At 36.4% G+C, this 13,301-nt stretch overlaps 1 protein-coding gene across 3 annotated transcripts in view; it reads left to right on the top strand.

The window, feature by feature from the left end:
* The window catches only part of PREX2 (phosphatidylinositol-3,4,5-trisphosphate dependent Rac exchange factor 2), a 172,234-nt gene that overhangs the window by 47,631 nt on the left and 111,302 nt on the right, over positions 1–13,301 (top strand). For all 3 annotated transcript variants that reach the window (XM_064651352.1, XM_064651348.1, XM_064651354.1), the window contains 4 exons: positions 456–560; positions 3,234–3,335; positions 5,100–5,261; positions 12,656–12,789. In XM_064651352.1, the coding sequence (XP_064507422.1) occupies positions 456–560; positions 3,234–3,335; positions 5,100–5,261; positions 12,656–12,789 (503 nt within the window). The remainder of the gene's footprint in view (positions 1–455; positions 561–3,233; positions 3,336–5,099; positions 5,262–12,655; positions 12,790–13,301) is intronic.

Genomic DNA, 13,301 nt, shown 5'->3' with positions numbered 1-13,301 from the left:
TAATGGGTACAAGTTACTTCTGGGGAAATTCCAGTTGGACACAAGAGGAAAATTTTTCACAATGAGAAGAATTAGCCATTGGAATAATCTTCCCAGGGAAGTGATGGGTTCCCCAACATTGGACACTTTTAAGATTCAGCTGGACAGGGTGCTGGGACATCTTGTCTAGACCGTGGTTTTGCCAGGAAAGGTTGGACCAGATGATTCTTGAGGTCTGTTTCAACCCGGTATTCTATGAATCTATGATTGAAATTCCCAAGTAGTGCTTCCAGTCTGTTCATAATTCTAATTTGAGGCGAGACCTCAAATAATAAATGTAGGAAGAAGAGCTGACCTTCTAGAATGAAGACTATATTAGCTATTCAACATTGAAAAGTGTTCATGCCATGTTTTATTAATTAAAAAAATTATCAAAATGATGAGTGAAAAACAATATCTTTTTTTTGTTTCTGCAGAAAGAGAAATTCCGTATCTATGATGAATACTGTAGTAACCATGAGAAGGCACAGAAAGTTCTGCTTGACCTGAACAAAATAAGAACAGTGCGGACTTTTCTTTTGGTAAATAAACTTAGAATTGGTATTCTGACCTCATATTTTTTGACTGGGCAGTGAATCGTTAGCTCTGTCACCTCCACCATGTTACAAGTACAGGCACACCTGCAAGTGGTTAGCAGACAGTTTTAGTTGTGGATAATGTTTCCAGAGGAAAGGCGTGTGTACATCATATTTTCACTACTGCGCTTGGATCTGTGGATAATACAGCATTAGGCAATGTGCCTTGAACATGCTGGCCAGGAGACAAGGTTGTGAATCTGTAGAAAGGAAAAAGAATAGGATAAGATATGTGAGGAGGGATGGGGAAAGGAGTTACAGAAAGGAAGCTGAAGGACTCATCAGAATTTCTGAAGAGAAGATCCACATTCTGGTACTGTAGTCAGAGCTGTTGCAGACAGAGAAGTGTTTTATTATGGATCATAGAGTAGCCATCCTGATCGTAGACACTAACTTAATCTGAGGTTGAAAGAAACAGCTCCACAATTAATCTTTCACTTTATAAGAGAAATAAGGAGAAGTTTAAAAATATTAAGTATGACAGTCCTCATGCTTTTCCAACAGCAAAACTAATTTCCATGAGTTTGTTAATAGTTGACATGAGTTGTTAAAAGAAGGACACAGTGTGGAATGATTTTTGTGTTTCTTCTGTGGTGTCCTGTGGTAACAAGATTAGCTTTAAAATGTGGAGCTTACTATATTGGAACTTAAATACCTGAGAAGGTGCCCATGGATATGCTATCAAATTTTTTAAGGGATAAGATTTGATTATTATGTTTTGGGACTGGAGAGCAAATGACTTTATCAGCAAAGCATCACAGATATGTTTAAAAAAAAAAAAATTCTGCCAATGCTGACAGTATCATAAGTTTTATTTAATTTTACTAATAATTTTTAGCATGCAGTAGGGTTTCACTACTGCTGTTGACAGAGTTCTTGGTGAAGTTGTCCTGTTGCAGCTGGCTAATTTTTTGAAAAGTGTCAGCTCTGACTCCATAACTGCACTTACTTACAGCCAAGTTAATGAACAGTGCACGAATTTCCTTATTGTGGGGAGTACTGGGTGACGTGAAGTACCATATCAATTTTACTAAGAATCTCCAATTCATCCATGTTCCATTCATAGTTAGAAACGGCTTCAAAGTTGTCCTTATTTTTCCTCAGTGGTTGACACAATATCCTTCACCTTGCCCCAGACTGAGGGGCTTCATAAGCATGGTTCTTGTATTGGGAGCAGCATGGCCGGGCTCAAGAAGAAAGGGCGAATGCTGACTGCAGAGACAAAAAGCAAAATACTCTGGAGAAATATTGCAAAGAGCTTGTTTTTGTGAGAAAGGAAGCTAAGCGTGCACTTGCGGTAGTCAGTGTCATGTACTCATGGGCACGTGCAAAGGGCTTTCACGTCTGTTTTGGGTTCCTCATAGATTTGGGACGTCTGTACGATTAAGTGGCAGCACTCTAACCTAGAAAACAAGACATCTGACTCTACAATTTGAAAATACAGTCAAAGCTTTCTAGCCAGACAGAACAATTCAGGCCATTAGATACGTTGATATCTATAAATAATTTTGAGCCTTTGAATATAGCGACAGTCATTATATAAACCTATAGTCTGCGTTGCCATTATCTTACTTTATCAGTAAAGCTTTTGCATTGGCAGGTTAAGTGAGATTCTTTAGGATAAGGGATCCTTTAGGCTAAGAGAAAAGCTGGTTAACAGTGAGCACAAAGCAGAGACTTAAGAGTGGGTGTGGAGACCCCCCATAGCAGCACTGGGGATAGGGTATGTGTATTATGTGCTGAGTAGGGCAGCCACCCAGTTTTGTAGTCTCTGTTCCATCAACAATGTGTCTGCCTCCAGATTTGTGGCCTGTGTCAGCATACCATCTGGCTGTCTTAAACTGCTCTTGTTTAGTGTCCTCAGTTTAGACAACTTGCTCTTTGAAGCTGTAGATTATCTCATACCATTGCATCACAATTCCTTCTGATCTCTCCATAAAGTAGTTATCATTATTACTCTAGGTCTTTATGTACTTACACGTTAATTCCAGCAATTCCAAATATTTGCTGTGATGTCCCTTTGCTGCTTTTTCATGGATGCTTCCACCCAATATTTAATTTACTCTCTGCATCCATAATCAGATGTCTTCTTGAAACTTTAATAATCTTTTGCCTATGACTTAAGGATAATTTACTCATTGCATATCACATTTTAGAGGTGTATATTAGGATGACCATGTTCAAACCTTCAAACCATCTGTGATGCTAGTTAACATTGCAAACACTTTTTAGAAACAACACCACCTCTAGTGGTCACCCTGAATTATTTGGTTTTGCTAGTTAAAGGTTGAAAGTATATTTTGAACATTTTATTTACTGTCTTTTATTTTTAAAGTTTAAAAAAAGCACCCTCTCTTCATCAGAATGGATGAAGAAGGTACCTAGAGAGATGCCTACAAAATGTTGTGACCTCCTTGTCATGTATGATAGTCAGTGTACCCAACATGTGCATGTGTTCAAGCCTGTACTTTTGACAGTCTTGCAAACCTCCCTCCTTACATATACATATATAATTTATGTATAGTTTAGCCAGTATTGCTGTATACATGTGCCCTTGTCCTTATTTCTGATAACTTTTTTGGGATTTTTCAATCATTTGTGAAATTGTTCACACTCCAGAATTGCATGCTCCTCGGAGGACGCAAGAACACAGATGTACCATTGGAGGGATACCTAGTAACACCAATACAGAGAATATGCAAGTATCCCCTTCTTTTGAAGGTACTTACAAGTTTGTTATTTTTGTTATACTTCCTGTATAAAACTGGTTGCTAAGCATGTTTCTGAACTCCAGGAACAGGCTCTTTACACAGTTATCCATCTCTTTATTAAGATATTGGACCCAGACTTACTGTCATTAAAGCTAGTGGCAAGTTTTCTGATATCATTATTAAAATAACTGAGGAGTTTGACTGGATAAAATTTATAAGCTCCATTCTGCATCTAGTTCCGTGGTTGAACAGAAGTGAGCTATTTGAAAGAGTTTAATGAGTCTAATTTCAATTGGGTTTGACCATGCCCTTGCTTAAAATGCTTGAGATAGCAGAGTTTGTTGGTGATATGCTGACATGCTTTGATGATACTAATTTACATCAACAAACTGTAAATGAAAAATTCGTTTTGTAAGAAAACCTGTAGAGTAACACAAAGGTGCTGTAGATGGTTTTATGATTAGTTATATGTTTATTCTTATCATATTGTGACAACTTAAAACAATGAAAAATGTTAAATGTGGTGATAAATATTAGATAGTCAAACCTCTGTAATTTATTATGTTAAGAAATAAAATAATACAGGAAAGTAACATTCAAAACAAATTTTTGCTTAACAGATTAAAGTCTAATATGGTTTATTGTTCCAAACTATGAGAGGAAAGCCAGAGCAGATTCTGCTCTAGAAGCTACTGGATTATTGAGTAGTAAGCTACATGATTATTGGATAGTATTTTTCACAGTGCATGTGTGAATTTAGATTTGAAAGACTGCCAATTTTGAAGACAGATGACATAAAAAAAAATCTAAAAACAAACATTAAAATAAAGGTTTTAAAAATAAATTAAACAATATAATAATTGCAATGAGGTGTGAGTCATCCCAGATGTCTCTGACTTTACAGTTCCCTTGGTCTATTTTAAAATTATTTTTCTATTCTGTTTTTTGAATGAAGGCTTTACAGACAACACAGGGGAAAATGACTAATGCATTACTCTAGGAGGCAATGAAATGAATATATTTATGTTAAATAAATTTAAATACAGGGTGTGGTGGCTGCAGGGTTAGGGCTCCAGAGGAGTGTTACCCACACGTCAGTCAGGATATGCACTGAAGGCTGTCCTCAGTCAGTCCAGCTGTACATGGGTAGTTGATAGCTTGAGATGGGAAATCTCAAATGAATGCTGGCAACTCCATTTTTGTTTATCAGTATGGCTGCCAGTACCAGTAACCATCTGAAATCAGTGAGTCACCTAACCTATTGTTCCATGCTTTGCTGTATTGCATATTGCACTAGATTAAACAATAGTGTGGAGCTAAAGGAATGGTTTTCTTTTGCCCTGAGTTGCAGGAAAGGCAGGTGTTAATTTTGACATGAGTAAACTAATGTTTTTTTAAGCAGATCTGTTATCCTTGCTGTTGAACAGTTCCAACCTGAGGAATACAAAAACAAACAAACAAAAAAACTGCCTAAACCCCAAAACTCAACATGAAGAAACGTTGTTGGGGAAGAAAGTAGCTGAAATGCAAACTTCTTTCTAAGTCATGATGATTATTTATTGTTAGTAGTTAATTACTGTTGAGTTTTAGTACACAATGCTAGAGGGTTTATTACTTTTCCACCTAGTAAAAGAGAAGTCTGGCTACTTTTTGATTTTGTATGCTGTTGATTTAAGTCTCCTGTAATGTACATTTAGAGATCAAAGACAGGTTTCTTTTCTTTTCCCTTTTTTTCTCCCCCCCTCCTTTTTTTTTTTTTTTAATATCTAAATAGGAATTACTGAAGCGGACTCCAAGGAAGCACAGTGACTATGCAGCCCTAATGGAAGCCCTCCAGGCCATGAAGGCTGTCTGTTCCAATATAAATGAAGCCAAAAGACAAATGGAAAAATTAGAGTTTTTGGAAGAATGGCAGTCTCATGTTGAAGGATGGGAGGTACTGTCATAAGATTTGTTGCTTTGTATGTTGAGGAGGGAGTAACAGTTTTCAATAAGTGTGCATTGCAGTGGTTTTATATGCACTGTTTTTGTGATCCTGCAGTACTATCAACTCCTCAGTTCTATGAAATCACAGCTTTTATTTGAGATCTACTCCGTAAATAGTGTTCTTCACGACTGAGCACTGCTGTATAAAATAATAGACTTCCAGGAAAGAGGGTAATTATTTAGTGTTTGCCTTGGAATATCAATTGTCTATATGAACATGTATGTATACATGCATACACATTTATAATTCCTAATTTAACTGCTGATTTTATTTTACTGCTGCCTATACCTGGCTAGCAGCACTTTTTCTGGTTGAAAAAATGTTGATTATTTATTATTGGTTAAGGACTGAGTCTGTGAGTTTTTGTTAGCTTGTAGGTAGTCCCTTACTACTGGGTGAGCTAAAGTAATGTAAACATGTTCAATAGAATGTGTGGAAGACTTATGGTTTTTTTCAAGAGTTTGCAAATGAAAGAATGTTAATGCTCCAGCAAAGTTTTCTGAAGTAAGGTCTTCGCAAGTAAGTCTGCTTCTGAGTTAGAATTTTCAGTAGTAAACAGAGATCCAGCCTTTCCCAAAGAAAACAACAAGATCAAGTAGTTGTAGCACCAAAATCTTCCTTTTCTATTATTCTGAGCACTGTAAATAGTTCATATAGAAAGATAGGTGCAGATAAGAGTGTATCCTTAAATTGTCTTACGTGTTTTGTGTTGAAGTGTCTGAGCTGTCTGCACTGGTGTAGGAGGGAAACACCAATGAAGTTCCTTAAAAGAAACATAAAGCAAGCAATGTAAACATTCAAAACTGACTTTAAAAAAAAAAAAGATGCATGGGTTTTTTTGAGAGACAGATTTCAACATGGAAGTTATTTTTTGCTTTTTTGAATCCTTTACTCAAATATGCTACTTTTCTTCCTAAGAAAGCTGCTTAAGAACTAGAGGAAGAGGCTTTTATCTCTCTAAGTTTTGTGGAAGATTTGCAGGCTAGGATATCTACCAAGAAAAATGCATTTGTTGCATGTTAGTCTGGTAGTTGACAGACCGGGTCTCAGTCTATACAGTGGGAAATGGCCTTTGTATAGTGCAGAGAAAAGAAAGGGTTGGGGACACTGATGGGACACTGAATCAGAGAAAGCCTTGAGGTGGACCTGGATGGACTTTAACTGATGGAGTTCCCCAAGAAGTCTGAAAAATAAAAATGAGAGTACTGACTAGAAGAGTCAACTTTTAAGTAGATATTCATAGTAACAGGCTAAAAAGCAGAAACAAGAAATAGTTTCTACACAGCTTTGTTCGTTCTCTACACCTCCTACTTTACTATATCTCCTGTTTCTTGAACTTGCTGTGCCTAAGGATGTGCTCTGCTTCTGCAGAAGTGGATTTAGTTGCTGCCATCCAGAAGGATTCAGCAGAACAAGCCACTATCTGAAAGGAGTATAGACCTGAACAAAGACCCCCTAAATATTCCTCATGACACTGCAAAATTATTTCTGTCTGCTCCATGTGAAATCTCCCGATCAGTGGACTCAGGCAAACCTTTGATTTGTTGTTAATTGAGTAGTGTGGGAAGATTTGGTTCATTCTAAATGTGGATTAAGTGACTGATTTTACTTTAGTCAAAGTTCTTCATGTTTCTTCAGTGTTTTGTGTGATTTGAAATGTTTCACTTAAGGGTTTTTTCCTTATCTGTATAGAAGCATTTTCAAGAACTACATTTCTGGCAAATCATCTCATGCCAGATTTCAAGGCTCTGTAATCTTTTGGTACAGGATGATCATTATGAAATTCCACTAAAATTCACTGTACCTCATGAGAAGGAATTTTAGCAAGTACAAAAGCTGTATAATTGCTGCTCTGTATTCAGACAAACCTTTCTGCATTTATTTTTAATCCTCAGTGTGAAATAAAATAGAATTTAAAAAATTCAAGACAAATGACGCAGTGTGTAGTCATGCCATGGTATTGTTTGTAGGATTTTGAAAAAGAAAGGACTAAGATAAAGTAAACCTCTAAATGTTGTAATTGAAAGGAGGTCTAGTTGACCTCACTTAAAAGCTGCTTGTTTAGACCATGTGAAAATAAGTCTCTTCTTGTAATTAGCTTGAACTTGCTGTCATCAGCTGTAACTTGGAAAGGTTAGTGTATCTGAATATTAAAATGCATTGGATGTGTTTGTGTGATAACTTCGTGATATAAGCAATAGCAAGTTAAGTGCTTCTGTTGCTGAATATTTTAGGGCAACAAAATGTGTTAAATAATCCTTATTGCCTATCGCTGCTTTACTCCTTCTATTATTTTCAACTTTTCAATTGAGTTTTCTACTGCACTATAGTGACTAAATTCTTCTACTTGATTCCAGTGCCTGAGTCATAGATAGTTGTCAAATCCATCTTAATGAATACGCTCAAGTATAAAGTTACAGTATTATTAACTCAGTGCATTATTAGTCATATAAATTGGCTAAGAACTTACTGTTCTAAAACCTCTGTCACTGAAATCTACTTTCCTGCATAAAGTTTCTTCTGAATCTTTGGTCAAAAATATAGTAGTAAATAGGTTTGCTTTTGGAAATATGTTAATGAGCAAAGTTAACAATAAAGAAGGAAGGGTAAAAATACGGACATAAGCATGTGAAACAAAGACTTATTGTCTCTGTGCTCAGAATGTGTTCTCTGAACTGTAACAGTAATTTCATACCAACCTCGGGGGGTTTTTTTCCCCTCTCCCCCCCTCCTTCCAAGATTTCATTTTAGGATTTCACTTGTGCTTGAACTCTGAAATAGTGCCATTGTCTTAAAATAGCATGTTTTTGGTAGAGTTATATGGTGTTTATTGTATTTTAGCTGATCAGGTTTGCCGTTACCATATGGCAACCACAGGGTGTGCAATCTGGCAAAATTGCCTTGATCTTAATATGTGCATCCTTTTCAGACATAGCATAAGGTTAGTCCTTGAAATGGTAAGAATTTCAGAGCATGTATAAGAGCTAACAGTATTTTGAATGATTCCCAACAACAACTACAAAAAAAATCCCTGAATGCCATGTTTGAGTGTGGATTTAATTAAATAAACATCTGGTTTTCTGCATTGCTTAAAATAAAGAGGCAAACTTGTTGGAGATTTCCTTCCAGAAGGAAATGCTTAGCACATTGCTTGGCCCCAACTAGAAGGAAAGGGAAAAAAATAAAGACTATTTTTAGAATTTGATCAAAGCATGACTTGAATTCCTATACTTAAGTGTCATAAAATGAAGCTTGTGTTTGTTATGATAAAAATACAGATTCATGGAAAAGATGGAACATCTGTTTCAAGAAAGAAAATTTTGAGTATAATTACTTTCTCACTTAATTTCCTAAGTGGTTAGATTTATTGGCCTGAATTCAGAACTTGTGTAGGTGGCTGTCTCAGCTGGAGAATAGCTCAGCAGCTGAAGGAGTCCGTCAGTAAAATTTGCGTGGATGTTTCTGTGAGAGAACAAAAAATAAAATTGTTGCATTTGTTGTAAGCTGGAAGCTGAACAACCCAGTCTGAGTCACAGGCCAACTTAGTGATGATAGCATGGGGTATTCTGTTCCTTTCCATTTCAACATATCATCAAGTAGTATTTTACTAGAGATTTCTGTTTTTAAACTCCACATTTTCTAGCCCTTTTCTCTGTTTTGTTTGTTTCTTATGCCCATGGGCAAATACTGAAGAGGAAGTTAATATTTTCTGTAATTTCCGACCCTTTTTACTTATTTGTTTTTCAATTTGGTCGTGATAGTCCACATTTCAGACCTCTCACCTAAGCTGTTTCTTTAGTTGGAATGATAGGTGTCTGACTGACAGCCAAAGGTGATTAGAAACTGTATATATATACACCTTAGTATTATATATTTATACTTAAGTAACCTGCAAGCACCAAGATCTTAAAAGATTTTCAATTTCCACACCAGCTATTCTGAAAAGCCACAAGAGTTGTTGGCTCCAGTGCTACCCACAGGAGAGGGTTGCTCTACAATCTTCAGTGACCCATTAGGATAGATAGAGGAAAAACTAGTCTAAATTCACAATATAAGCCTGCTTTATAGGTCATCTTTTCCCCAACTGAACCCTTTATATGTTTTATTGGAAGATGATTAAAACAGATTTATTTCTATAATACATGGCTTTTTTAAATCAACGTATTACAAAAAATACTGGCTTCACTGAAAATATCCCATCCACTCTAATTGCAGATACTTTAAACATATAGAAACATGAATAGCTTAGTAGCGAAGATTTTATATTTAGGCTGAGCAACTGTATCATCTTCACTTACAAGCCATGAGTCTAAATGCCTGTGAAAACTTTGACATAGCAAATTACTTTTCAGGTTCAAATTACTCATATTTAAAATTTCCCTGGTAGTTTCAGTTCAAACACTTAATGAAAACATGGTTGTCTTAGAAGGTTTTGGTAATATTTGTTCCAAAACTGTTGCTTGTAGGTAGTGTAGTTTAGTTTTAGCAGTGCAGCAGATAGCCTCACCTGCTTCTGGCACCAGGGTGATTACTCATCTATTACTGCAACCATCAGCCTTCCCCCTGAGAGGAACAGCTCAGAGTTGGATTAAATGAATTATCCTGCTGGGTTGGATATCAAATGTAGCTTGGTGCTCCTGCTGAGAACCCATGTGAAGGTTTAAGGTGTAGCTACATCCTTCAAGAAAACTTGTTATAGTTGTCAGTCCTCCTTTGAATTACATGGTGGATATGGCAGTGCTTGTGTGTGCTCTCTGCTTCATTCTTCTTCAGGCATGTTTTTCATCTCTAAGGGATGTGGTGAAGAGGAATGTTCACCCCAGGTGTAGAAACAGTAGTGCTTTCACATAATATGCCCTTCCTTTTTTCTCCATTTCAGCTCCATGCCCACCAAAAGTCCAGGAACAGGCAAACCCTAAGTATTACTAAGGCAAGGGAGTGATAGGAGATTTTTCCACACTAGCAGTGTTATGTAGGACAGCCAGATGTGACTTCTGATCCTGTTACGTTATTCCTTTGGACTTCAGCAAATAAAACAGCAATAACAAAATTCACTGATCTGTGGCCACAGCAGCCTGGGTTGTGATCCTGTCAGAAGGTATCCGATAAGTGACATTAACAGTGTTCAGTATTTGAACAGGAGATCTCCAAGGGAAAAAAGTATCTCTAGAATGTTGTTTTCATCGTCTAGCAGGTAATATTACAAAAGGAAGAAAATTAAGAGGAAGACAAAAGCAAAGGGTAGTAACGTGATACAGATAACACTGGCATGTTGTAACATTGAACTTGAATCATGAATGAGGAGAATTTTAATGTTAGGTAGCCTGAATAATATACATTTAAAATACATAAATATGTGTTATTTTATGACCTGTTGCTGGCACAGTAGCAGATATTGCTAGGACTGTTGGGAAAAGGTGGTATTTTTCTACACTGAAAATGAAATATTTTCAATAAGAAGAGACAAAATGTTTTTATAAAACCCTTTCTATGAAAAAACCACCCTTTTGTAGAAAGCTGAAACTGCTAGTCTGCTAGTACAATTTTGAAGCCTTAAGCTGATTTTTTTTGGCTTCCTTACAAAAGAATACCATTTTTCAGCAAAACTGAAGTTTTCTCTAAAAACAAACCAAAACTCCTTAAAAAGTATCCAGCCTGTTAAGATGCAAATTTTTAGTAAGTACTATTCCAGCAAATTTGAAACTCAGACTAAGATATTGCTGACTCTTTTTAAAACACAAGTGCAGTGAAATAGAATGTAAAAAAAATTACCTGCTTTTCTGTAATTGTGGTCAACAAGCATTACGTGCAGCCCTAATTTATCCTTAATTTATATTACTGTGTATGCTTTTAAGATGTTTCAGTGTTTGATTTCATATAAAACTGTAAAATTAGTATGCCAGTTTCTGGTACTGATGCTGTCTTAGGAAGGGAAATATGCTGCAGTGGCTATAGATGAAATTAATTTTTGGCTTGTTTGATCCTAAATGGAAACAGGAGTGGTTAGTTAATAGAGATACTGAAGCTGCCTTACTTAGAGACCTGAATTGTGTTCCAGTGTGGTGGTTGTGCAATCCCACTTATCAGCTCTGTAAACAGACTGCATTCTCCTTAGAACAGTTTGAGGGATTGCTCAATATTCACGGCTGTGACATACAAAGGATGAGCAGTAAGATGAAGAACTGTCAGAGCAGAATGCATGATTTCTTCTTGGCTCTTAATTAAATCCATTTTTCTTTGGACTACTGTGGTTAGATCAAGAAGAGGAAGTAACTACAGCTCTTGCATGCATAGAACATTCAGAACATGTGTAGGTGACAAGGAAGTCCTGGCTTTTGCAGGTTTTCCAAGCTGACTGTTGACTGCCTCAAGTCAGGAAACTCTTCAAACCATGGGTGTGTGCTTGATGCATAATTATCAATAGGATTGCATGTCTGGATGCATATAGCACAGCAACAGCAGCTCTGGCCTGCCCACAGGAGCATGGATTTTTCAGACTAGCAAAATACACCTCTGAATTCAAGGTAGTCTTCCTTGAGAGATAGATTTCTCATTATATGACATAAAAATGTCATGAATTTTTCATATAAATATTTTGGGGCAATTTTTTCCTTTGTTAAAGTTCCTTCTTTTTGATTAACTTTTATGAAAATGCTTGGTTTCTTTTCACATGAAAGAATTATCTGTCTTGAGACAAAAATGAGGCATGGGAAGTTTCATCTGAAACATGCAAAGCTTAGCATAATTCTGATGTCTTCAGAGTATGTTAGGAGGAATATTGTATATAGTATAGTAGACAGTCCTAGCTGTACATGCCACTATTAGCCTTGCCCAATTTTTTATCTTTCTGTCTTTTTGATTTTGTGTTTATCTTAGTCTACTGTAGAAGTATATACCCTTAATGATCTTCAACTCCCAGGTTGCTTCAGCTTCCAAGTTCATCGTGGCAGAGGTGGTGTCTTGTAAAGCCCCATTTTAAGATATTTCTGAGTAAAGTTACTGAGGCTAAGAGTTACTGGATAAAGTTGGTCTGATTTTCAGGAGAGGTCTCTGCACAGATATAATATAATTTGGAAACTTTTGGTGATTAAACTGTATCTATTCAAAAAAGCCACAGTCTCCCCCCCCACTACTACATGAATACAAAGCTGGTGTTAAGCATCATTAGACATTACTATGTAATTACAATGCAATAAATCATCACGAGTTTTATTCTTAGCATTTCCAGAGATTTGTTGTGGTTGTGAGTTTATGTAAGAAACTTTTCCGTAATTGATGCAAACAAGAGTACTTCAGTTCTCACAGAATAAAAAAAAAAAAAATCTCTTTCCAATTGATTTTAGGGATCTAACATTACAGACACGTGCACAGAAATGCTGCGAAGTGGACTACTACTCAAAATTTCAGCAGGAAATATCCAAGAGAGGATATTTTTTCTTTTTGATAACCTCTTGGTCTACTGCAAAAAAAAGCACAGGTAAATGATTACTTTCAAAAATAATGTATTTTTCTCACAGTAGAGCTAATCATGTGTATGCTGTTCCGTTAGAACTGTGGTATAAAAGGTAGTGGTTTTAGAGGAGACTTATCCACTGATGTGTATTTGATTCAAGCATTGGAAACATGTTATATGAATGCAAAATCCTAATGGTGAAGTGCAAGGAGAAACAATGTGTTTTGTCAGCCTTCCACAGCAGGTTATATGTGATGACCTCAGTCTCTTCTAGGAAGGGTAAACAGGCTGAATTTTTAGTTTAAACAAACTAGTAATGTAGCTTGTGCAGTAAAATAAATCTCTACAGATTCAAGAGTTTCAAGCTGTATATTTGTAATCGGGGAAAAGAGCCAGAAAGCTGCTGCTTGCTGCATTGCAAGGAGCAGTTCCTCAGTTGAGCAAAAAACTTCTACAGGTAATGTTCGGTTCTCTAATGCTTCTGAGAAGTAAGGGCTCTTTTACAGACATCCCTCTTGATGCTCAGGTTTGTCTCT

This window comes from Pseudopipra pipra, chromosome 1, assembly GCF_036250125.1.
Source record: "Pseudopipra pipra isolate bDixPip1 chromosome 1, bDixPip1.hap1, whole genome shotgun sequence".
NCBI classification, from domain to species: Eukaryota; Metazoa; Chordata; class Aves; order Passeriformes; family Pipridae; genus Pseudopipra; species Pseudopipra pipra.
The sequence above is the reverse complement of the archived record's forward strand: the minus strand, read 5'-3'. Positions and strand labels throughout refer to the sequence as shown.